Raw genomic sequence first — 26949 nt, forward strand, 5'->3', positions numbered from 1 at the left:
TCTTATTACCGCTATTTTTTCCTATGCATCCAAAACAAAACGTTCAAAAAAATGTCTCCGGACCTGAAATCGAGGTTATTTTGCGATTTATTTTGTCATCAGGTTAAAACATCAGCGTTATTTTGTCTTTTGCGTGCGGAGTGTTGCAACGTGTAATTCCCCCATCCTCCCTCCCGATTTACCACTGCATTCTCATTCCTTGTGTTTGCGGTACAAGGGGAGACTCGGTGAAATGCCAATTAACCATCATCCAAGTAAGTAGTATGTGCGGCGGAATAATTGACAAATGGCATTCGGTCGCCTGCATTATTGACGTCGCCGAGCGTTTGCGGCAATGATCATTATTCCATTAGGTTCATCAGGTAGGGGAGGAGGCTAGGGGCTGGAGTAAATAATTCAGGCGAGCTGTTTTGTGCGGCGAATGTTATTAAAAAGAGAGAAACATCGTGTGTCGGGGGCTGGATGCCTAAAAAATGGCACGCCGGGGATTTCTATTAGGAGATGAACACGATTTTTCAAAAGAACGCGTGCATGTATCCATTCATTTTTTAAGACGCAATTCCGCTCTCTGTGCTGAGTCCCAAAACACCGTTTTCATGGCTTCGCGTGCTCCAAAATTATTTTCGCGATTGTGCGTGAGCAGAAGAAAACCACGATGACCTCATTCTTCTTGCAAGAAGATCATCTTAGCACTTGGGAAATTTGAAATTTTCCTTTACCTTATCTTCGTGTGAAATAATTTAATTATAGGAGAAACTATCTATAGAAACTTTGATTTCTTGCATAATGAGAAATTTCTCAACCTGTATAAACTCATATTGAAACTTATATTATTTTGCTAATAGATGATATTGATTTAAAACGTGAGACGTGCTAGACAGAGAGTAAATAATTTGTAACTATTTCATCATTCTGTTTCCTCTTGCTTACAAAATGTTAATTGAACATGTGAGTCATTTAAATGTAACTTGAGCACTTTTGGCAATTTCCAAAATAATTAACCTCCACTGCGAAACAAGGGAAAGCTTTTGCGCTTTCTCGAATCTGAATACACTGGAGAGAGACTTTTGACGTATTTCAATATTGCGACACACACCACATGTCGTTCGGAAAATGTTATTAAATTTAAAATCAAAGCCAGCACACGCGCAAAGCCAATATTTGTCAAGTCGGAGATATCCCCAAAGAAGAAGAGCTAGGGGACGAAAATCGATATATTATTTGAAACGTGCTTCTGATACGCTTTCCCAACTTGATTATTCCGCCGGCATATTTTGCAGGGATGAAAGGAACCGAAATTTCGCTCGAAAGCAAGTAAAATTATTTTCTGCTCTGACGAAGAGGCAGCGCGGTGGCACTCATTGAAATAAATCGCCGCAATTTGCTGCGATATTGTTTTGCCCTCGTGCGCGCGTCAGGGGAGAAAGGGGACGGGGGTGAGTCATGCCGGTATTGCATGGTGGCGAACAACCCCGCGGGCGCATCATTATTGAATGGCCTCTTTCATACCTGCTATTTAGCGCAAAGTGGCTGCTGCGCCTGCCGAATTGGGATTTATGTTCGCACTTAGCCACCGACTGCACAAACAAAAAGGTAACAGTGTGGCATCTTATATTGTGTGAACAAGTTTCAAATTAACACTTTGTGGTAGGTGGTTAATTATGTGTATAAACTAAGAGATAGAAGAGACCAGGAAACCACATCGCGCCTGGCCAAATGTTGAGATGAAATATTTTTTAATTGTTCCATATAAAAGTATCGTTGGAAACAATTTGAAAACAACAAGTATAGCCCAACAATCCTGGATCTAGGTTTCAGTTTCCGATCCAATGTCATATCCTACTCTAACTGTACAAAGGATTTTATCAACATTTCCACAATGTTCCGTAATAGCAATGTCTTTTGAATAAATTCTATTTTAATTTTTCTTTTTTAGTTATTTGTTCTTGGTAAAGTTCAAATAACTAGATAAAAGAAAATACAAGCGAAAATTACTGCTGAACAAAACCAGCATAATAATCAAAATTTCAAAAGAAAACAAAAAACGAGGATAAATTATAAGTTTAGGCCTTTTAAAGCAACAACAAAAACACGCGATGATCTTCACCGATTGATGAAACTCTCCAGTTTAGTAAAATATAGCTGCAGAACAAAATTTATCTTTTGAAAAATATCTGATTTTCAGAAACTAAAATATCGATTTAAACCGTCTCACTTGCAGTATCAGGTTTGAAATAAGAACGCTCGTTTTCCACGCAGTAGCAAATTGAAAAGGGGCAATAAATACTACTTCTACTTCCCTCTCGTCTCGAGATGACGACTTCTTTTTTTGCCTTTTTTGCTTTTCGCTGTGGAGGAAATTCGCGGGGGACTCGAGACACGTGGGGGAATTTTTACGAGGCTGACCAGCACCTTTATCCGCAGAAAAATCGGCCAACGAGCGGTGAGGGTCGTAGATCAAAGCCATTTTAAATAATTCACACTCATAGAAAGGGACGCGTGCGGCGTTATTTTATCTCGACGGCTTATGGCGAGAAATGTGCGACTGATGGTGCTGAACGGAGATGCGCGGACTAGCCGAGCCAACGACACGAATTTCTGTAGCTGCTCAACGATACTTAAACTAGATTTTTGGAAATCCTTACGTGAAATTTATGGAAATGATGGTCATATAATGGCTCCTCGCTCAGTTTCTAAAGATTAACATACATAAAATTCATGCTTAGTTGGGTTTAGATTTAAAAAAAACCAGTTTGTTTCTTGATCTACATTTTTTCTAACTTTTCACAGTCATCATTTTTTTAACAAAAAATTCCGGCTCATCATCTTTTTAGACTGCGTGTTTCCCTACTTTTAACATCTGTGTTGCGCGTACAACGTACTGCGAGTGCATATAATAATAATCAAAATATAGCGCTAGCGCGCTGTGCAGAGTGCTAATGGCAACATGCTTCTTATCTCCCCGCAGCTCTCTCTCTCTCTCTCTCTCTCTCTCTCTCTCTCTCTCTCTCTCTCTCTCTCTCTCTCTCTCTCTCTCTCTCTCTCTCTCTCTCTCTCTCTCTCTCTCTCTCTCTCTCTCTCTCTCTCTCTCTCTCTCTCTCTCGCTCCCCTAATGCACAGTTTTGTTATCAGCCGCACATGCATCACAGCGTCGATCAGGGCCCGCAAATTATTATTAATACGCTCTGTGCGGCGACCCTCCGCGCATTTTCCAACTTGATATGAAGTTCAAAATATGCGTTTATTTCGGTTTATTTGCGTGCATGTGTTAAGCTCGCTACATAGCTGCGGCATTCAACAAGAATTTCCAGCCGAGATTTTATCCTGAGCACAAGATTACACAGGGGATGAGCGAAGGGGTGAGTGTGTAATAGGATTGCGCCCCCACGGATTTTGGTTTCATTTTCATGGAAAGCGCGAGCAAAGTAAGCTACTGCAACATTCCCGCGACACATTTTAACATTCGTGAAGATGTTATTTAATCAAGTCACGATTTTGGTTTTTTAACTCAAATAAAATGAGGTGTATTTTATTTTAAAGTATAAATAATTATTAAACTTTTGAAGACCTAAATCTTGCTCTACTCAACTTAGCTTTGGTCATCTTTAGTCTCAGTTTCATTTCATGTTAAAAGTAGTACATATTTTATATTTTTAAATGCTCATGTGTGTTTAAAATTTAATATTTTAGAGGTTTTGGGGGTTACCTTAACATTTTATTTAGCTCAGCTTAATGCCAATCATTCTTTTCAATAAATATGTGTCCCGAATGAATAGAAAAATATTTTAATAAAATAAGGTTTTACTGGTCGGCGGCAATTTTCAGAAGGTTTTAAGCGTTTCGTTGTTAATACGTTTGGGAGCTTTTGTACAAAACGCGTTGGAGGAAACCGCAGCCATTAAAGAGTTCCTCGGCAGGGAGAGAGAATCAAAAATCTGGGAGCGTGCCGTCGAGGGCGGCTTCCATCCTCGACTATTATAAATGTATTTCCACGCACTCGGACAAATATATTACTCTCGGCGCGCACGCTTTAAACTCTCTCTGAGAGAAAATCACGGAATTCGCCCGGCGGTATTTCATATTTACACGCATCAACGCGCTTACAGCGTATTTCACTTACACGCCGTCCGTGTTTGCAGCTGAAAATACACACAAAGGGCGCTCGCGTTGGTCGGATTCAATTTCGGGCGTGACCACCGGCGTTGCATTTGATATTTGAAGAGGAAACGCAGAGTGAGAACGCTACCTGATGCTCCCCGTTCCAAGCTCAAATATTTAAATGAACTCTTCTCTCTCTCGCACCATGTTTTGTTACTGTATGCCCAGCGCACGAAAGAGAGTGAATCAAATTTTAATTAAAAACCATGTTCGACTCATTGAGTTCGGCCACTTGGGCCAGTTTGCCTTCCCCTCTGCTGATTTTTGCACTCGTTTCCCTTTTGGAACTATCCGCGTGTGAATGAGAGCAGAAATGAAACGGTTGATGCTATGAGCAAAAGTTCTAAACGTGGGAAAATGAAAATTTTGCCTTTTACAGCCATGTAAAAAGCAGAGTTTATCAGAAGACCTTTTTCATTCAGTAAAATATAAATATGAGTGGCAGAGAGACTGCTTCATGTTTCCAAATGTTGATATTAATTTTTAGAGCAAAGTAGTGAACTTTAAAAAGCACAGGAGTAAAGAAATAGCGAATAAGTTGCCCTGCTGATCAGAAATAAAACAAAATTTTGAATCTAAATTTAGCAACCAGACAAAAAGTTATTGAAATATTTTGAGACATGGGCTCGTCAGAAGATTATTTGAAACATTGAAAATTGTTAAATTGAACCTCGTATTTTGCTTCCAGCATAGTGACAAAACTCAAAGAACAGAGAGTTCTGGTTGAGCCACAAGCTGTGTAAAAAATCTTCCAAAAGTTAAATTCGAACACATATTTAGAAATTTGAGCAATTTCTTCCGGCAAATAATTAGGTTCGATTAAATATCTCTTCCTTTGAGCAAATTGTCAATTTCAAATGAATCTAAAAAAACGTATCAAAGATATTGCAAACTTTTAAAGCATTTATTTCGAACAGTCTCCGTTTTTTAACTGCTTGGTTTAAAACTTCGTCGTTCGATTCAGCAAGTCGTATGCCATCTTGAAGAGAGTGAGTTCCAATTCGTGTCCGCGCTCGTTTCTTGTTTCTTGGGATGCGCCGCGGAGAATGATGCTCGCATTTCGCTGGCGGAAAGCGCTCTTCTGGGAAGAATTTCAACGGAAACAAGTCTCGTGCACGTAAATAAAATAATTCGTCGGCGTGCACCCCTTGATGCTCGTTACCCTGCGACTTCAATTCCGCTCTGAATTTTTATTGTTCGCTGCCGCATCCGCCAGCTGCTTTTTCGTCATATCCTGCGCACCACTGCGCTGCAGCAATATGACTGTTTTCACAACTGAGGTATTTCACATGAGAAAAGCATAATTTTGTATCTCTCTCAAGTCCTTGACTTGAAAGTTCCAAGACATTTATTTTGCGGGCCCGCTCCGGCTGTCCTCATGGACAGGGGTTTCCTAAGTTACATTATAGCATTTGCTAACAGGCATTCAAAATCAATGTTTATTTAAAAACGTTGACTACCTATTACTAATTGATACTACTTCTATAAAATTTCATGCTTGGCAACAAAAATCAATCAATATTTTGTAGCTGGTATGATAAAGTATAGTGCTATAAAATAAGAAGTGTATATATTACATCTAATTAATATGTATTTTTTGGTTAATTCATTCAGAAAGTATATTTCTCTCGATGGAATTACTTCACAAAATTGAAAAAAGTTCCAACTATTAAAAGCTATTTTCTGTTCAAATCATTCACACACGAGTTTGTGGACAATTTCATACATATTCTGCAGAGCTTACGGCTTACGCTGAGGATTTTTATTAAAATTGCTTTTTCAAGAAAAGTATCTTGGGCAAGCAAAGAAACGTGTCTGTCCATGGAAATGGTGCAGACAAATTATTTTCAGAGGCACAAAGGACACAAAAGCAAGTTGGATTTCTGCACATCCAGAGCCGAGCGTGGGCTCTCTTCTCTGCTGCTTTTTTCTCCGCCGCCTATTGAGTCTGGCTGAGTCTGGGAGTGTGTGCGTGCGTGTGGTCCATCAAACAGTGCAGAAAACCAACAAGTCTTCTTTGAAGTGAGCGATCCAAGACGCTGGTTCGGCATTTGCGAGAAAAGACGGGCGCAGATTAAAAATGGCTGGCAACAACATTTTTATTTCCTGCGGCGGCCAGCAAGGCGCCGCAATCCTCCGTCTTTTTGCGCTAAAGTCTTTTGTTTCCCTTCTCTCGCGCATTATGTGAGATGATACACTTTTCTTGGCGGAATGCTAAAGCATGTAAAGCAGTCTCTGTCCTCGATTCAATTTACCTTTCATTTAAAAACACATTTCCTCGTGTAGAATAACTCAATTTTTTTATGTCTACACATCAGACCATGCAGCACCATCAATTTCATTCTTGTCCGCGCGTAAAAGAGGATGTTGTGGATTAGCGGGCTATGATTTTTAATCAAGTTAACTAAGTAACGCACGGTGTGCATAGCAATAAAAAAATAAATTCATCCGCTAGAGTTTGTTCGCGATGGCTTAAAAATGATAACAAATAATGATATTACGTAATAATTAAACCCTTAAAATTATAAGCATTGTCTTTTCTATGACAATTTTAACTCAAAAGGATATACGAAAATTATGGTCGAATCAGGAGGAATCAATATATTAGTTGTTAACAGAACCGTGAAGAAATTTATCAAAAAGCCACAAAATGGCCAAAATGGCTTATTCAGGCTGTTTTTATCAAATTTTATTTAGAATTTCCCTACAGACTTTGTGCGAATGGAGCGAATTCAAAAAATAATCACCAATTTTTCATAACTCCACCGGTGAGATTCGGGCTCGTAAAAAGAGAATTTTTCATGGGGCAATTTGAAAATAGTCGTCTCAAATCCCCATTTATTGTTTACGCGGCAGGAGCGTATGAAATTCTGCCAAACCCGCATCGCGAATTAAAAAATAAAAATAATCAAAAAGCTAGCTGGAAATTTTACGGCGGCACTAAACATTTTACTGCGTTTTTGCCAATTTTGTCTCTGCGAAAAACATTCACGTTTTGCTATAGGTACGCGAGAGAAATGAAGCGGAATTGGCTGGAATATTTTCAGAGGCAGCAGTCAGAGATGATGACAATTGTGAAAACATGCGAAACAAGGCTTATCAGCCGGCTGTCGAGCTTCTTTCACTCAATTTTTCAGCGCGACTTACCCTAGGGGACTCGGCATGTGGAGATGCAGCCGCGGCACTAAACTTTTAGCTCCGCCATCTCGCACGGCATTATCATTTTTTCCGCTTTCTTTCCCGACATTTGAAAAGTTGCTGCATGCACCGGCTTTCGCATGCACATCCCCACTGCTCTGATATTGATATTTAACTTCCAATATCATGAAAAGTGCAGCATTCGCTCGGCAATTTCTTCTGATAAAACTGCCCTAGTTCCACGGGTAAAGGATCGTGAATCGTGATCCGTGGAAAGATCTTTGGTATATGTAGTCCCCAGCTCTAGCTAGAACTTAGAAGACACGAGAGTATGTTAATGTTTGAAATCTCTAATTTTACATTTCAGTAGCTTAAATTATCAAATATGGTATATCTCTTTGTTTAGTACGAAAAGTATGGTTACAGTTAATGAAAAATATTTGTCTCAATAGTTTCAGAGTTAATAGACCCCCCCCCCTAGTCCTGCTATTTTCAATCAAAATTTATTCGCCTGTTTGTTTATTCTAAAAATGTCGTCAGTCGCGCAGCATACTGGTAATTGGAACTGCATTTTTCCGTTTAATGAGCTGGTGCACAGAAATACTTTTGCAGTGCTAATGTTCACTTCTCTACTGAGTCAGCGAACCGTTTTTGAGATTCATAGAATTTTTTCGAAGGAAAATGTTTCCAACAATTTAACACAATTAAATTAAAAATTAATGCTCTCTAAGAAAGCTATTGGAATGAAGTAAGCAATGTTGAAACAGGAGATGACATTTATTTTAAATCAGTTAAGTAGTCTTTCCTTGTTATTGTAGAATGACCTGAACCCAATCAAATAAAAGACACAAGTGTCCAAGATAAGTTTTAGCTTGTGAGAAAATATATCCTATTACCAATCAAATCAATCATCCACACAAAAATCTAAATCGTGTGACTATTTTCTGCGCAAATCAGCCCAAAATTTTCCATTTCTACGTGGTTGGTCGTCTTTACACGAGAGTTACAATGTTGAGCAGCTTGAAGGGCTCAGTCTCGGATAAAAGTCTCCTGGCAGGTTACTATGCGCACGCACAATCCATCATGACCTACGGAATCGTAATTTGGGGAGCTAGCGGGGCGGCTTTGGAGGCTGTGTTTGTTGCGCAGGATCGCCTGGTGCGAGCTCTTGCAGGGGAGCGCTACTGGCTGTGATTAATCCCTCTCTCTTCTGCGCGTCCGCTGTTTCGTCGTTTCAAGTTGCTACCAGTTTTTTCCATCTACCTTTATGAAGCTTGTAAATTTGTGAAAAAAAATGCCCTGGCTATTTTCAGAAAACCCAAAATGTTCACGAGTACAACACGAGGAGGAAACCAGAGCTATGTGTTCCAGCGCAAACGACTCAAATCTCCAAACAAAACCCGCTAACTTGTGCAGCTACTATACATAGTATAATGCGCTGCCAGTGTCTCTTCGTCTTGAGCCGCGTTATAAGGAGTTTGTTGCAATGCTGCGTGAATTTGTTCATAAAAAAGAGTTTTATAGTGCTGAAGAGTATTTTGATTGTGTACAGAAGTTGTAGCAACTTATATTTTCCTTTTGAATGAATGTAGCTGAGTGTTTGATTTGCAATTTGATGTATATGGTTTGGTGCATTTACTGTGTTAAATTAGGCATGCCAAAAGACAAATAAATAAATTATTATTAAGACGGCCCGGATTTTCAGACCACCTTTTGGTTTGCATTTTTAGTGAAAGAAATGAGTTGAATGTGATAGTGTATGTCGTTTTAACAAAACCTATAGCGACACAATTTTTGATAACTGAAATGTCATTATATAGATTCTAATATTTAATTATTTATGCTACTTAATACAGAACTTTATTTGATTGGGTTCAGGTCATTCTACAATAACAAGGAAAGACTACTTAACTGATTTAAAATAAATGTCATCTCCTGTTTCAACATTGCTTACTTCATTCCAACAGCTTTCTTAGAGAGCATTAATTTTTAGTTTAATTGTGTTAAATTGTTGGAAACATTTTCCTTCAAAAAAATTCTATGAATCTCAAAAACGGTTCGCTGACACAGCAGAGAAGTGAACATTAGCACTGCAAAAGTATTTCTGTGCACCAGCTCATTAAACGGAAAAATGCAGTTCCAATTACCAGTATGCTGCGCGACTGACGACATTTTTAGAATAAACAAACAGGCGAAGTCATTAAAATAGCTGGCGAGAGTGCCGGGTAGAAAAGAGAACCGGACGTGATCTAGCTCAGGCGCGTCTAGCGAAATAGCAGAAAAATGTGCGCATATTTCAAAGAGAGCCAGCCATGCAAATAAGGTTTAATTTTCTTGCGGCGCGTGCGACGAATGCAAATAGCGGCGTCCCTTACTTCCGATGCAGGTGAGCGAAAAGGCAAAACAAACAAACGCAGACTCGAGGGTTAATTGTGGGCGGAGATGGCCTAGCAATAATTCACGCTCGATGCATTATTTAGCGCGTCGCCAGCGTGGCCGGTGCGACACCCAGGAATTAGACGAACTCACCTTAAGTGCACTCTATCGATTTTCGCCCTCACTTTGCACCATTTCAATATTGCCGCGCTACGAGAGGGTGGTCGAGCTCGGCCCAGAGTGACGAGAATAATGCTGAGATATGGGACGCCAAGAGCGGGATTAAATGTCTTTAGAGGGAGCGGCCGAGCAAAATCCAGGCAGAAACGAGAATTCACCGAAAATCCCTTTCAAAAATTGTTTGGACACATTTAGAATGTCCATTGGAAAATTCAGAATTCTGCTTTTAAATGAGACCCGGCATATTCTCAACTGTGTGCAGCACTCTTTATATTTAAATAAACTTAAAACAGGTTAAAATGTCAAAAGAAAAAAGTACGAGGGTTTTGTAGTAGGGGAGGTGAGTGGCGACCTCACTTGTTTTTTTATTGCTTTTTAATCAGCAATCGTTTTCTACAGACGGTGAGATGTTATCCTCTGCAGTGTGTTGATTATTCAACTGCAAGTCACTCGGCGAGATATTTTATAACTTTTTACTTTTGATACCTATTTAGAATTTGCAAAAATTATATGATAATTAAATAGATACTAATTTTTGAATATTTTAGGACTACTCCCATTAAATATTTGGGGATGGCAAATTAACGATAAAATATACTAAACAACATTTCCCTTATATATTCAAATGCTGCTTCAGATGTCAAAAAAATGCAAATAATAATATGTTATGCTTTCATTAACTTCAAATGGACAATTTTGTCACACTCATTCATGAGTATCACCTTGCAAGTTTAGTTAAATTCTAATATAGAGAACTATCTACAGACTGCAATTATTTTATCTGCCGATAATATAGTGGCGTGAATTTTTCCTGGCGAATGTCCTGACGAGGCCTGAGGGGCAAAAACTTGCGAGAAATTGATATTATTTTTCTCTTCAATATAAAACTCTTGCCACCCATCTATTTTTTTAACATCAGAGAGCAGCCATTTCAAAATGTAGCATCCCTCGAGCGATTTATCTTGCTCATTAGATTAAAAAATATCCCGTTGTGGTATGAAATTGGGTTTCCTACGACGAATTTTAAAAATCCTTTTTGTCACTCTTTGGCAGTCCCATTTGGTGAGAATAGCGTCGTGTCCCTTCTTTCACATGCTACTCTTTTCTGCAATTCAGATCCCGTGGGTAATTCGATTGTTACTCGATTTTATGGAGATTGAACCGCAATGACCGTTTCTTTGGCCGGCCCAATAAAGCGTTGTGGCACACACCGTGCGCCCGGTCCAAGGGGACGATAAATCAATTAGGCTCGATAACCTGGTTACCTTTTGGCTCACACGCGCAATTTGCATTAATCCTGAAAAACTCGAGCTCGTTTTTCAGGCTCAAAGACTTTTTGCTTAATTTCATAAAAGCAGCGCGGTCAGACGGCTCGTTTGTTACGCGCGCGCGGCGAAGTGAGTGAGTGTGTGTGTGTGTGTGTGTGTGTGTGTGTGTGTGTGTGTGTGTGTGTGTGTGTGTGTGTGTGTGTGTGTGTGTGTGTGTGTGTGTGTGTGTGTGTGTGTGTGTGTGTGTGTGTGTGTTTTCCCCTTTTTCCAGTCGAGACGCAACCTGCCATACAATAAAAGTGACGTCTCGCACAGCAGACCCTTGTCAAAGTGACAGCAGCAAAACCGCGCTCTGTGAAATACTTTCCTTATTTCCTTTTCTCTGCTCATCCGCACACAGCATATCTCGGCCAAATTTTAAATTATTGCCCCCTGCATGTACTGTGGATTTCCGCCCCACTTGAAACATGTCACGCTGGAATTTATTTTACGTTTCCATCAAATAATCTGTTGAGCGTGATGCGAAAAACCCTCACACAAAACTCTCTCTGAGCTCTGCTTTATCCAGTGGAAGTGAGATACTGCCAATAAAATACAAAACACATATATACTTATAAGTAACTCCTTCATATCAGCATAAGTGTGAGAGAAATATTATTAAAAGATTTTTAAACAATAATTTCATCGATAAATAAATGTAGGGGGATTTTCAATGAAAATAAATCAGCCTTTCCAGTAATAATAATTATGATTAAAACGCTATGATTTAGTGGTATTGATTTCATTTTTCAGTTTTTATTGAACCATGAAAAATCAAGCAGTGCATTGTTTATCCATGATTCAAACATGTATTTATGATATAAAAAAGATCATGTCAGTCTAGCAAAAATAGTTATAGAACATTGCGTTCCGCATAATCCAGAACCATTTAGCTCGATCTGCTTAGCTCTACGTATTTTGTACTCGCAAGTGAGAATGGTGCAAAAAGGCCTCAAAATATGGAAAGTGCGCGGTAGAGGAGGGCGTGCTACATGCACGAGATTCGCATTTCATTATTTTGCGGTGGGTGAGACGCGCGAGTGCTGCGCTGTACACGATTTTCTGCCTCTAAAGGCGTCTCAAAAAGCTGAAAAGAAGAAAAAAAGCACCGTGAAAGCGAAGGAAGAAAAAACGCGCGCTCTTTTTCATTCGGAGGTCGCACACAAATGGATCTCAAGCCGGCTCGTACATTTCTCAGGCGCATTTGATGTTTTGCCCGGTGCCAAAGTGAGCTTGCTTTCGCCCGCGGGGGTAGCCTCCCTTAACCCTCAAAGTTGTTGCCTCTTAATAGGCTACAGCTTAATCCTTTGATCGGGCTGATTTTGTCCTACTAGAAAATTTCAGGGTTTCTCGTGTTTATATTATAAATGAAATCTGTAAAAGAAAAATAAATGAAGTAAGATAAAACAATTAGTGAAAAAAATCGAACCAATCAATATGCAGCTATGCACATTTTGTCTTGGTGTGCAACAGTGCCTATATGGCCTATATTTACCTATTTGGACATATTATATTTTTATGTATTCCTCTAACACCATAATATATATATATATATATATATATATATATATATATATATATATATATATTTATATATATATATATATATATATATATATATATATATATATATGTATAGGTAGGGTCTTATTAAAAAATAAATATAAAGTATTTCTCATTGTATTAGTTTAAAATATCACTAAGTATTTTAGCGATGGTTCAATTTGATTTTTGAGTCGGTAAAGAGATAATATTAGTCTCCTGCACAGAAGGAGCGTTTAGCGGCACAATTTGTTTCTTCCCGAGGTGTATTGGGTTGCTAGATTTTAATGTGTGGTTTTATTAGTCTAGGATTCATTTGGCTTTGTTCTCCTGGGTAAAATCTTCACAAGATGTTTACCAGAGGCTCTTTATCTAAAAATATATGCATGGTTGATATCAATATAATATATACATCGGATTGTAGTCAATTTAGTTAAAATCACAACCCATATGATTGTTTTACTTTTTTCATTTTCAAAGCCAAATACATATATAGTATTCGTTTTGTCTTTTTAATTCTTCATTAAAAGTACGGTAGTTTCCTATTTGGTCATATTTATATCAGCAATACTTTGATTTTAAGTATAAAAAACTAACCAATTTTGAAATTTTGTTACTTTTTATCTACATTCACCCATTCAAGTTGGTAAAAATTTATGTTTTGCAATTTGTTCGACACACTGATTTAGATTAAATTTAAAATTTCCTGTCAGTTAAAAGATTTTTCCTTTAAAAGTTTACAAATTTGAGAACATTATACTTGATTAGTTACACTGAAGAGCCAAACTAAACGACAAACTCCTCCTCCATCAATATCTATTCTGCGTTGGATAATTAACAATAACCACGAGGCTTAGGCCAACATTTGCGTAAAATATATTCTGGCTTGGCAATCTGACTTTATTGCCCTTCTTGACGCAAACAAGCACTCGCGCGAACAACACAAAATATATTCCCGATGCATCTGCTGTGTTATGTGTGTGCCGAGCGTATCTCTATGCTTTGTCTGCTTTGCGCGACACTCTTGCAATTTTGCAGTGCACGGCAGGAAAGTGATTTGCGGTCGTATTGTGTGGTCTGCACACAATAATGGCTAATCAGGCCAGCCTGCGGTTGTAAAGAGGCGCCGCTTTGAGCACACTCCCGCTCCCCACAATCAGGCCCGAGTTGGCGTCGTTTCAGAGCGCATTTCGGTGCACTTGCAGCCACCGCGCGCATACGCCCACACTTCATCAGCCAAAGTGCGCCGCCGAAATCCATTCTCTCCCGAAATCATGTGTAGAGAGCTGGAATTATAAAGCAGTAGATGAGAAGCCGACTTAGTTCTACATTGGAGGCAAGTTTAACGTTGTGAACGCAAAACGAATTAGCAGATGCAAACTTTTGCATTTCTTTATTTACCCAAAATCTCGACCGTTGCTGGAACAGAGTCAATTTAAAGAATTTTTTAAGCCATTCATGTTGCGAAATACCAAAGCTGCTCTGTGCCTTGCTATAACGTCGCGCTTGGAGCGGATAACAACGCACAAGTTTCCGGAGGGAAACAACCAACCCCGTTGCCTCTGCTGCAAAAGCAGTTTGTTGAAACCCCAGAACAGGAAAGTTAAAGTTAGAATTAAAAGCAGGAAACATTACTTTTGTTTGAAAATTTTACGTCACGGTACGATATCATTGAAGTAGTGAAAATGATACAAATGAAGCAGAGACGAGCGTTTGTTTTTTTCTATAATTTGGAAAGTATTGCTTGTACACATATCCCGACGAGCCTACAAAAGAGGCCAAGTCGGAAAATGGCGCCTTTTTATTATTAAATGGGGAATACTGACTAACCCAAGGATGTAAGTTGTTTGTGAAAGTAGAATCAGTGCGCAATATTTTTGAGGAAAAATTTTTTATTGGTAGGGTCTTTTGTTTTCAATCTTTTCAATGTACGTCCATTACATATACCTTGCACATGCCGTATCTTAATACTGATTTTATTGGTCACCATCGGCGAAAGGACTTAATTAAATGTCGAGCCTTCATAATACGTTTTTAAATAATTTAATTGCCATTAAAGGCTAATTTATTGACATATTCCATAATTTTTATTAAATTTCCGCAAGATATAATTTATTTGCTTATAGATGCAGTCGTGGTTCTAGTATTTTGAGTTAGGATGCGTTCAGCGAATTCTACTCCATTTCCTGGAAGCGAAAGACCAGAAAAGCCAATGACACTCGCGTCCCTTTTTTCAATTGCGACAATAAGTTGGGAAAACAAGCTGAAGAGAGTGCGTGGTGGCAGCGAAACGGAAAAAGCGAGAAGCACGAGAAAGGTTGAACATCACACACGACGAGGTTTCAATTGATAAGCGAAGCGTACACGCGCCCATGGTGCGAGAGAGAGAGAGAGAGAGAGAGAGAGAAGCGGGTTTGACATTTAGCATATTGCTCGGCGCCCCGCCTTTGTGCTGCAGCATGTCTATCCTGGCCGCTGACAGGGGCATCTCAGGGGTAAATATCAAGCACACAAGACACATACGCGGCAAAAAAGTACAAAATATCTTCATCTCACCGGTCGATCGCAAATAAATAATGTCGCTGGCATTTTCCTTATATTTGGTTTTCCAATCAAATTTTCTGATAACAGCACCGCTGATATAGCAAACTCGTATCAATCTTGTACGTACAAAGATTTATGATTAAGATTTTCCTGTGGTTGATAATGGGAGGGAAACAGAAAAACAAGGTTTCATTTTCCATCAGATATCAATAGATAGGGATTTTTATTAAAAATATCAAAAAGCAAAACAACACTGCTTTATCTATCATTCTCACAGATCACATTAAATCTGTCACTAAAATAGCAAGCCACTTTGTGTTGTTCTTCACAATAAGCTGCACATTATTTCTTTCCTCGAACGGGAACTCCAGGAATAGCTCATTAACTTGCCTTGTTCGTAAGCCACACTGTGGATGAGCAATACCTAAATTGCATATTGGGTTTGTTCGAGGAATTTGCGGAGAGTGCGTGGAGCCAGTCCTTTGAGGGTCCTAATTGAAATACAGATGTGCGCAATTACCTTTTACGAACGTGTTATTCGAGTGCGGCGCGGTAAAAAGGAACGGCAGCAGGGCCATAGTGTGTGCTGCGAAGACGGAAAAGACGGTGACAATGTTGGTGTCGGGTCAATCGGCCGGAAGAAACACAACTGGCCTCTGCGCTCATCACACCCGCTGGCTGCCACAAAGAGCAAACCGCATTCATGCGCCCCTATCAAAGTTAAATGGCCGCTTTTCGCAACGCCATATCTGCCGCAACGGGGCCCCCAACCCTAAAGGGGTCAAAACGAATCCACTCCTCGAGTTCGTTGTCAAAGGCGTTGAGCATGTGGCACAGCTCTTAAAATAGTCTTCGCTTCATTCGATTTAAAAGTTGGACAAAGTAAGTTTTTAAATAAATCATGTTCAACTTTGAAACATTCAGTCCATCTGTTTTTTGCTTCATTAGGTGTTTCCGTTCCACACCGCAATAAAAGCCAAAATTTTTTAAAGTCAAACGGAGGGTACGATCATGACTGAATTATAATAAAGTAATAATTAAAGTCTCACACAAAACTATTCTACGATGATTAAATAACCAATTAAGTGTCATGCCCATCAAAAATAATTTTGTGTTTTTCAGAAAGTACGAGGTTTTTAAAAAACTTTTCCGAAAACAAACATATTCGAATTTTTTATTTTATTTTATTTTATTCATCAATCTGAGGAATTTCACCACATGAGCAATAATTATAAAAGGTAATTACAGGTTTTATTTGCATGCAGATTTCAATAGTTTTTTATGCAAGCGTCCTCATTCGATTAAAGCTGATTATTTCGTAAGAAAAATGTGTTTAGTTAAAAATAGTATCAAGGAAGCATGGTAACTTTGAATTGGACGAAATGGACACATAAATTATTCAAACAGACGAGATGGAAGAACTTATAGTAAAATCTAAATTAGGCTGAAAATACGCAGGAATATTTTAATTAAAACCATCAAAATGAAATTTTTCGGTTATCTTTTCCTTAAGGAAATTCACCCACTTCTCCTATTCGATTTCCTATTCGATTTCCTCTTCGAATTTCCCCTTCGCCTGCTTCTCCTTGAGGGGCTCTTTGATCCATTTCTCCTTGATTTTTTGCTTTTCCTTTTCTTTGGGTTGTTTCTAGAAATAGCAAATTATTTATGATCTTGTATCGAACACTAACTTTTAATAGCCCCTACTCTGATCCTGAGTTGCTTTCAGATGGCCCTTTTTCAGGCTCAGCTTTGTTGCTGTTGCTAATTTCCTTCATCTCTGCAAATAATAAAATTTCATAAAATTTTAAATATATTAATCAGTATATTTATTTATTTTAATGGACACCATCGGAGTATTATAATCACTATTTAAAAGGAAAATCAGTATAATATAATTACTATTTCCAGTTATTTTCTCAGATAATGTAATATAAAAAATAGAGATTTTTACTCATCCAAGATTCTGAACATTCTCAGTGATTTTAAATTCCATATTTAATACTGGACGCCATGATTTTAGGCATCGCTAGCCAGCAAACTGAAGCTATTAGATTTAAAGGCACTTGCCAACTGGGACGAAAATATTTTATTTTAATTTGTAAAAACTAGTTTAGAGTTATAGCTTTAGACTTATTTTTAATTAGTCCTAAAACCTATTTTACTTCTTACTCTTTTGATACAAACTACGGTGAATGGAAAGCAACACTACTAAATAGTTACAATACCTTGGTCATCTTCTTTGGGTTGGTTTATCTTCGCGACCGGAACATCAATTTTGAATTCCATGACCTTTCCGATTTGTTTGACATCAGCTGTCGCCGCAAGGCCATTGTTGTCGGAGTTTGACTCTAGTGGGTTTGATTCCTTTCTTCTGGGCAGAGCATCAATCAGACACAAGTTGCCGATCAAAAGTAAGGCAATGGTCAGTTTCATGACTGACACAATTGTGAGCAATTTTTTCATGCTCACCCCGCTTATAAATGTGCGAACAAGATTCGTTCACGCCTATACGTAATACACTTCCGTACGCTGATTTCGATTGGAAATAGAACGCTAGATAAAAAAACTGATTAAAAAACCGACACCAATATCAAATCGAAAGATTAAAATTGTTACAATATCCCTTAAGCTGCCAAACAAAATGCAAAACTTACAGTTGACGATTTAGAAAGCTGAAATTGTGCAGAAGTGCACAAATGCGTTCAATAGAGGCAGATGAGAAGCAAAAACTCCACCCGTGTGCTCATTTTGCAGAGGGAAAAATTCGTGGCATCAGCAACACACATACACACGAGCAAAGTTTGCCTGCAGAGAGCTTCTGTTTTAAACAAGCGCAGAGAGAGAGAGAGAGAGAGAGAGAGAGAGAGAGAGAGAGAGAGAGAGAGAGAGTCAAATCCCCCGACTGGGCGTTCGTAAATTAAAATTGGGCAGCTGGAACAAAGGCGAGCAGCTGAGTCAGCCAGAATCTCTGAATCTCTTGTGTTACGCGCGCGCATTATAAAAGCAAAAGCCTGCATTGTCCGCTTGCCCAAGATAGCCGGCCTATTGATAACAATAATTTTCAGACTCAGCCTTCCCCATCCCGGCAGCAAGCAGCGGCTAATGGAAATTTCCAATTAGAAAAATGCCTGCCGCGACACTGGACAATGCACCTGAGGGCTAAGCCATCCAATTCCCCATTGTTGGCCACTTGCCTGCTGGTTCTAAATTGTTTCAACCGAATTGAAAATATTCCTCGTTTTCAAATTCACTCTCTTTATTAATTAAATAATCTTGTCAAACCGAAATGAATAAGAAAACCTTTAAGATTTTTGACGTGAGTAAAAAAATAACGCAGTTAATTATAAAAAGCCGAAAAAGCAAAACAGAAATTTAAGTTTGTTGTGTTCATAATCTTTATAAGTTTGATCTGTCGTGTGTCAAACAGGCAGATGAAAAAACAAAACATTTTCACCGTTCAATAAAATTCATGCAAAGATATCTCGTTGTTTTCAGTGGAAAGTCTGCATTTGTGAAATTAGCACAATTTTCCTTTTTAAACCTTACTAACTACGAGAGTGTTCACATATGTACGTCAGTGACCATTGCAACAGAGAGGAGCGATTGAGAATGGGCGAGTTGAGTGATCGAGGCCGCGAATAAATCAGTCGTGCTTTGCGCTGGGAGCGAGCGAGAGGAAAAAGCCGAGAGTCGCAAATCGTGCCGGTTTCATTGTAAATTATGCTCGTGGCGTTGGGGATAAATTTCGAAAAGTTTTTTGCGTCTACCTGCATTTTGTTTCTAGTTGGCAATAAATTATCCGTAGCTTGAACGAGATTCGTGTAAAATATACCAAGCGTTTGATCAATAGTACTGAATTCGTTCGTTTCCTGATCATGAGTTTCTTCCAATTTACTGACGGAATCAAATACTTTGGGCCAAACATGTTAATCATCTGACGCTTTGGAATTCGAGTTCCCTTCTGTTTATTATTACTGCATTCATTGAATTTATTTGGTTACTGAGCAATTCAGCCATGGGGAAGTAAATTAATTTCAAGCAGGGTGCTCTTCCGAATCAAACTTTGGATCAGCTGAAGTCAAGAATGCTGAAACTAACAAGTTTTAAATTGTTTAGTGAGGAATTACACAGTTTATACCGGTATCATGTTCATAATTCATGAGATCTATGGTCAGCAAAAGCAACCAAGTGAGAGCAGTCAGAGAATTAGAAAATTGCTTTGTGCATTTGAGGAACAAACAGCACGTTGCCGACAAGTTATCTAGAACTCTTTGCATATTATAGCAAAACAGTAAACCAAAATAACTTCTGTTAAGCCTAATGCTGCATAAATTAATTAACAAATAAAGGATGAAATTTATTTTAATTATGAAACAGCGTATAAAATGGTTTGTCAAGTTTAAAATAATCCTACTTGTTATTGCATCTCAGTTCGAATTTTAATAATACCAAGCGTGGTTTATGTTGATAAGTTTGTGTGCGCCACTCCATATTCATTTCATCAGCAAAACGTGCCGACTGCGTTTCTGTGTATGTGTGTGTGTCGTCGACGTCGTCGTCGTCACTCTCTGACAATACATATATAACACGCGAGCACGAGCTCACGTCCTACCTATACTGAAAGTAATTGTATTCATGAAAATATTTCTCTGTGCACATTCTCTCCCGCGAGGCCTGACAGTTGGATGGATGGTTGGCTCTGCGTACACAGTTTTGTGCTTCACCCTTTCTTCGTTCGCAGCGCGTCCCAACAGCTTGCCACTGAACAATAAAACGCAACCAGCGGAGTGAGTTTGTTTGTGTGTTGAAATCCAACTGCGAACCTTTTTTTGAGCAGACACGCACGAACTCGAATTCGCTGACCTGTTGCTGTTTCCTCGCACGAGACCTTCCTCCCGAGAGTTGCAACCCTTTGGGTGTCTCCACATAATTATGATACACGTTGCTAGTGGGAGCGTGATGAGATTACATAAGTTCTAAATGAGACCAGGCAATGGGGGAATTCCATGGCTTTGGTGTAATTTTCCATTTTGCTGCGTTATTTTCTAGTTTGATATCTAATAAAAAACCTCATAATTCTATAATCATCAATTGAGATAAAATATTTCTCTTCGTCTCAATTTCTCCAATTTTTTTAAACTTTTAGACTAAAAGCAGCGTTTGGTCAGCTTTGTTATAATCCATGTATATATAATTCAAACTGATATATGACTGCAAATTCCGAGATCCTCTTATTTCCATAACGAGCCCTTCCCCATAAAAGTGTGCCTACATGTTGACAAAAAAAAAACTATTGAACATACTTTTTATTTTATGTTAATCGAGCGGAAATGTGATATTCCGTGCTGCAAGAGCACTTGAAACTCGAAACCCTACAAAATTGGTAAGTAAAAATATCATAGCGCGGCTACAAAATTTTGCTGTTTAGCATGATGCTTGGCCTCCCCCAGCATCTATACAGAAGAAATTTATATCATTTTGTATATTTTCCCGGGCGTCGAGTTGCGAGTAGCGACTAACTAAGAAGCTGCATATAATGCGTTTTATTTGCATTATTGCATTGGGATCGGTTTCTTCCCCGAGGATCAAAGGGGAGCTGATTGGCTCGACGAGAGAGACACATTCCTCAGACGAGACAAGACTTTCTCTTTCCCCCTTTTCCTTCTCTCCTGGCCAGGACAAACTTGGCAATTGGATTCTTGTGGTTTGGCGCTGGAAATTTCGCTGGCCCAACTTTGCGGACGGGCAGAGTGAAATTAAGGGTCGCGTAAATCATCCCCCGGTTCAAAGACGCGCATTTCGACGTTGCCGACTAATTTAGAAACTTTAACGTGTTTCGTGGAGCAGAGCATTGCACACCAGCAGCACTCACACACCAATCGCTTAAGATAAATCGTCTCCGAGGCGCTTTTAACAAGTGGCAGAAATTTAACCTTGAACCTTAAATTGAAAACCTCGCAAGTCGAAATTCCCTGTGATAGAAATTCCTCACACAAAAAGTGTGCTCAATGGGAGAATAAAATTTCTTCACACTTCGTCATTAAAATCCTTTGAACTGCGCCATGGGTAGTATACTTCAAGCAGGTACGCGAATTTTTTTCCTTCTAGAATTATTTCCGTGATGTTAAGAGCTGTTTTTCATCCTTTGAAAATAGCTTATATAAGAAAGGATGGATTTTTTGTATGAGGAATTTCTATCACAGTTCAGTTCGATTCTGGTTGCGGCGTGTCAGGTTCGTTGCTCGCCTCTACGTTTTCAACGATCACTGATTCAAAATTCTCCACAGCTAATACTGTGGCTATTAATTTTGTTTTAGAGTTAAAGCACTGCTGACCAGGCTTGCTGGGGCCGAAACAGCCGATGTACGGTGCGAGAACGGGTGATTGTGATAATATACTAATTATATTTTACAATATTTAAATTTTGTCGGCCTTCCATACCTATCTGCTTACTTGTGGGAGAAGCCATTGCAAAATCATTTCAAATTAAAAGTATTCCTTCTTCTACTATTTTCACTACTAAAAAATCTTAAAATTGCGGTGAATATTTTGACCAACATAAGCAAGATGATGTAGTTTTTAGGAAAATATCGTCTTTGTCACCGCAATTTAATCTCGATTTTATCATCTAATTCAGATTTCAGATATTCTTTTATTTTGTTAAGCAAAATATTTACAGGGGTACGTGGCTCTTAAAATACGTCAGGTGTAGCCTTTTTGGCCTGTTAATCATAATCACAGACAGAAAAATTCGTCCAGGTCATAGAATTGGTGGTGCAAAACCAGCTGCTTGACATTGCTATCATCAATTAAGATAAGTTGATCAGGAGGAATTCTTGGATATGGAAAGCAAATGCGAAGAGGCAAAAAGTAAAAAACCAATAGGCTTCTAGTCTGTAACACATGTTTTTGCAATACAATCAAACTATGACAATAAATATCACTATTTGATTTATTTAATTCGTTAAATTTTCAGACTCTTTCTTCTGATTAAAAAATACAAATTGAAAAAAGTGGTGGAGTAAAAATGGGCAAACATGCAAAACAGGGCTAGCAGGAATGCTACAAAAACAAACAACTATATATCCAAGTGTAATCTCTAGCCGCATGCAGCGAGAGATTGCTGGGTCACAAAACATATCACACAAGAGGGAAAAATCGTGGTTTTCATATCTTCAAAAGTTATCACTCCGGTTTATCTACAGTTCTGATAGACTTGGTTACGTTTGAAACTTTTTAAACCTGAGATCGATTGTATTTTTTTCAATAAATTTTACATTTATATAACTTTAACACTACAATTAAACATGTTTTTCGCAAATGTAACTCTTGTTTGACCACTACACTGTTACTCTTTGGCGAACATCACCCGTAGAAAATGCCATTAAATTAAACTTCAAAAATAAACTTAACATTATTTATCTCCACATTGGTTTTTTACTGTGGGGCGTTGCGTGTCGGATGAGTGCATAATTCCAATCGCAGATAAATGTTTAAGTTTTTTATATTTAAAAAAAAATATCTCGTAGGTAGGAGACCTAAAACTCTCTTTCCGTTAGTAGGAGAAGCGCATATGACTCACATAGATTTTTATCTTTTCAAAGATATAAAAAGGGATTATTCAGATGACGAAAAAAGAAAAATTATCGTATTTGCTTTTTTCAGATAAGAGAAATTATTTATGTTTTTTCCATTACAAATATATTTTATTTTTCATATTTTTACACACGTCTGTGAGTTAAAACTTAATAAAGAAATCTCATCAAGCTCACTTGAGCAAAGGGTTGTGATTAACTATCAGACAAGTCTGAACATTTCAAATATTTGTGTTGTATAGTTGTACGACATTAAATTTAGCAAAAAGAAGCTAAGATTTCAGATATTTTGTTCAGTTTTGCAAAGCTTGCAAATTCCTACCTCGCTTGCGCCATCTCTGATCAGTGAGATGAAATTAATCAACAGACTGAAAGTTGCGAGGGTTGACGGCGGCGGAATAATTTGAAAAGATAAAATGATCGAGCTTTTCCCAAATTGATGGAAATAACCCAACTGAACGTATCACTTATGCTACCTAGAAGCCACCGCTGGTTTGCCATAATCAATAACAGCGTGGTGCCTGCTGACTTAGATCACCATTGGTAGAGAATACATAATTATACATGTTTTTTTTCATTATTTTCAGCACCCCGCAGCACACGTGCAGTGGTCTGAAAAATTAAAATATTTCAAATTACCTGTGCGTATATTGTAGAATTTACTCTTGTTAAATATTTTCGCCTGAGTCGCATTAACCTATAACGGACAGTTAATTTGACCGATCAAACTCAAAATTTGTCAGAAATACACTTTTAACCGCTCTTGAGAAAATATGATAATGTCTGTAAAATCAGGAGATATTTATCCTCAGTACCACATTTTTTCAAAAAGTAGAAAAATAAACACTAAAACTAATTATTTTTGTAGCATTAGTATGTAGGGGACTTTAGGCATTTTATTTCTAGCTTCTCCAATATAGCAGAAAAGGTTACAATACAAAATACTTATCATTAATAATAATAATTTATTAATATTATTTTTAATGTGCTGTAGACAGTGGTGTTATTTTAACAGCGTTTGAAACCAACAGGGAATTTAAACAAAAGATTTTTAGGAAATCGTTTACTACAGAGTGCCCAAAGAAAGGCAAATAGAAGGAAATTCAGGAAAAGTGAAGGAAAGGATAAGATAATAAAATTGCTAATCAACCTACAAAAACATTCACATTTGACAGAGTTAGAGCTAAAAGTTAGTTTTTCTGCTCTATCTCCAGTAGCGGCTAAATTCTAACAATGTGTGATACTACAATCCCGTCGTAATTCGCTTCTGACATTATTTGCTTGTTAAATTTTTTTCGTTTTTAAATTTTAATTCATTGAGTTGATTATTTTGTTTTTTAGATTGTGTTACTGTGACTATTTGATCGACGTCACTTAATGAGTATCGCCGGTGGGGAGGGTCGGACATCAGCTATAAAGGGGAACCGTGAGTCCGGCATCGGGCCTCTGAGCTCCACGCTTTTGTGTCAAATTAGTGCTCATCGTCGCCACAGCAGCCATGGTTTCAAACAGGTAACAATCACATTCGTAGTCTTGCAATTTCATGGCCTACACAAGAAATTGAACAAACTGCTTATAAGGTTTAATTATACCTGCTTATTCTAAAGGAATCCAATCCTTTTTCAATAAAATTCAGCACCGTGCTGAAAGTGTCAAGCGCCGATTTAAATTTGCTGTAGTTTCGCACACATCTAAAATTAACTTTCGTCGGCTTTCCTGCTTGTTTCTTCATCAAGCATTTGAGCTTGCCAACGCTCAACATTTAATTTGATCCTTAAAATGAGGCTAGAAAGCTTGTGAAACTGCAAATTTTAAATTATGTTCCATTTGGCATTCATGATAAAATTTTAGAAAGTTCTACATGACTTCTATTTCTGCATACCAAAGAACATAATTAAAAAAAATATCAAAAATCTTTCCGGCATTTCAGGTTTCTATTATTGCTTTGCCTTGCTGTCATCCTGAGCTACGCTTCAGCATGGCAGGAATACGATCGAGGCAGGAGAGAAAGGTAACATTCCGAATGTTCTGGATTCTTTCCGCAAATAATTTGCATTTTTCTCGCTTCAATTCTTTTTCCGCTAAAGAGTAGGTTTTATTAACGAGTTCCTTTCTTCCTAAATTTAATTGTATTATGTCACACAATTAATCTAGATAAAATTTTATTTAAATTAGCAAACCATGGAAGGGAAATGTGGAAAAGAATATTAATTCAAAGAATCGCGTGCCTCTACGTGAAAAGCAAAGAAATGCGTAAGGACTTTTGGATTCAATAAAAGAATTTAATTTCTTTATCCAGAGTTCTATTTTAACTGACAACAAATATTTTCCAGCTACAACAATGACGAAGAAAACTACAGAAGATACCACCATGCAGGTATATCTTCTGTCTTTCTTTTAAAGGTTTTAATCCAATAATATTTAGAGGTTAAAAAGTCTAATTCAGATTATGGCACGTAGTTAAGTGGCGTTGTTTGCGATAACACTAATAATTCAGCTTATCTTTTTCTCGACGCTGTTATAAAAACGCACTGTTTATTTTAATAGCGAAAATATTGTTAGAATTTCACGACATCAGTTTAATCAATTTAAAGGTCAGTTTCTCGTTAAAATAATTCAGTCAACATTTAGTGTTACAATTTCGCAATATAATGTGGAACGTTGCCCTGAATATGCGTTCTCCTCAAATTATTATTAAATCAAACGGTGGTTGTATCAGGTGACTGGTCGAACCAGCACACGCCAGCGCCGCAGAGTGGCGGTAACTACTGCGACCAGTACGCGCACGACCCTTACAAGCACGCCAAGTGTGTGGCGCAGCGCGCGCCCCGGCAGCCGGCCAACGACCCTCGGTGCCAGCGTTACGTGTACGAGGAGCCGCAGAAATTAGCCCTGTGCGAACAGCGGGCCCAGGGATCAGCAACCCAGTTCCCCCACTGCCAGCATCACGAGTACGACCCCTACAAGCTGGCAAAGTGCGAACGCAAGGCTCAACAGGCCCAGGGCGCCTTCCACGGCCAGACCCTGAAGGCCCCGCAGTGCAGCCGCTACCTTAACGACCTCTATAAGCTGAGCCAGTGTGAGGACCGCGCCCAGGGAGGAGCAACTCAGGTGAAATAATTATCAGCTGGGCCTTATCTCAAGTATTTTTATTACTGTGCTACAGTAAATTGTAATTTAAGTTAAAATATTTTTTTTATGTGGTTAATAAATTAAAACATCTTTTGTCTCCATCTAATTAACTCGGCAGCAGTATCTGGCATTAAAATTTCGTTTCGTTTGGGAGAAATTATATTATGAAAAAAATGAAAGTCATCTAAACAAAACCATATTATATTTCCTTTGACTTAATAATAATTTATTTTCTCGTTGATTGCATTTTGCTCATTGATCCTATTTTTCTAGGTGCCACAATGCCAGCAATTTTCGTATGACCCTTACAAGTTGAGCAAGTGCGAACGTAAGGCCGAGTTCTGGAATGAATTCAAGTTTGACCCCGCGCTGACCACCAGCACCAATCCGGCCTGCCAGCAGTACGCCTATGATCCATACAAAATGCAAAAATGTGATTACAAACTGGCCAAGATGATGGCCGGTCAAGTTGATTACTCGTAATAGTATAGATACGAGTACATATATTATGTCTTGTTGTTTGTGTCCTTAAAATAGTCATATTATTGCAGTGTTACTTTAAACTGTTTCAGCCATGTTTACAAAAATCTCATATGAAATAAAAGTCTGTCATTTATTATTTTGCGTGTTTATTTGCGAGAAGCATTTGTTCAGGGCCAGACTGGGGTTAAAATTTCTACCGGGGCGCTAACACGAGAGTAATAAAATTGTAGCCTTTATAGGGGTGGCATAAGGCCAATGTTAAATGAGTGGGGGGGCAGAAGATTATCTTCGGGAAAGTGCCCATTGATTAGCCAGTCCGACCCTGTTAATTTGTTCATCTACTGCTGATTGAGTTTTAGGTTCATTATAATTTATTGACCCATAGCACTGCACTATCTGAAATAAACGGTACAAGATCACAAGTTTCATGTGCTCTATATAATTTCCAATGGTCTTCATAATAGAGCCGTTAAAAGTTCCCCTAAAACACT

At 38.3% G+C, this 26949-nt stretch overlaps 1 protein-coding gene and 1 long non-coding RNA gene across 3 annotated transcripts; one reads left to right on the top strand and one right to left on the bottom strand.

Annotated features, from left to right (window-relative positions):
• The first annotated feature begins 3157 nt into the window (after positions 1-3157).
• LOC135934428 (uncharacterized) lies at positions 3158-26594 on the top strand. Of its 2 annotated transcripts, XM_065476165.1 has the most exons (7): positions 3158-3359; positions 24185-24355; positions 24774-24854; positions 25019-25096; positions 25177-25220; positions 25563-25954; positions 26249-26594. In XM_065476165.1, exons 2-7 carry the CDS (start codon positions 24342-24344, stop codon positions 26456-26458), a joined length of 819 nt encoding a protein of 272 aa, XP_065332237.1. In that variant the 5' UTR covers positions 3158-3359; positions 24185-24341; the 3' UTR covers positions 26459-26594. The 2 variants fall into 2 exon arrangements, with proteins under 2 accessions (XP_065332237.1, XP_065332238.1); XM_065476166.1 differs by lacking the exon at positions 25019-25096 and having other exon boundaries at positions 3167-3359.
• Positions 16416-17710, bottom strand: LOC135934432 (uncharacterized). The gene is made up of 3 exons (XR_010574117.1): positions 17474-17710; positions 16953-17025; positions 16416-16893 (listed from the first exon to the last, which is right to left on the bottom strand). It is a non-coding gene; the product is annotated as an uncharacterized LOC135934432 (long non-coding RNA).
• Positions 26595-26949: the final 355 nt, after the last annotated feature.

Source organism: Cloeon dipterum, chromosome 1 (assembly GCF_949628265.1).
Source record: "Cloeon dipterum chromosome 1, ieCloDipt1.1, whole genome shotgun sequence".
Taxonomy (NCBI): domain Eukaryota; kingdom Metazoa; phylum Arthropoda; class Insecta; order Ephemeroptera; family Baetidae; genus Cloeon; species Cloeon dipterum.

Excerpts from the sequence above, each read along its gene's own strand:
- LOC135934428 (XM_065476165.1), top strand. Across the intron at positions 24,855-25,018 it reads GATCGAGGCAGGAGAGAAAG|CAAACCATGGAAGGGAAATG; the intron begins GTAACATTCCGA and ends TATTTAAATTAG. Across the intron at positions 25,097-25,176 it reads CGTGAAAAGCAAAGAAATGC|CTACAACAATGACGAAGAAA; the intron begins GTAAGGACTTTT and ends AATATTTTCCAG.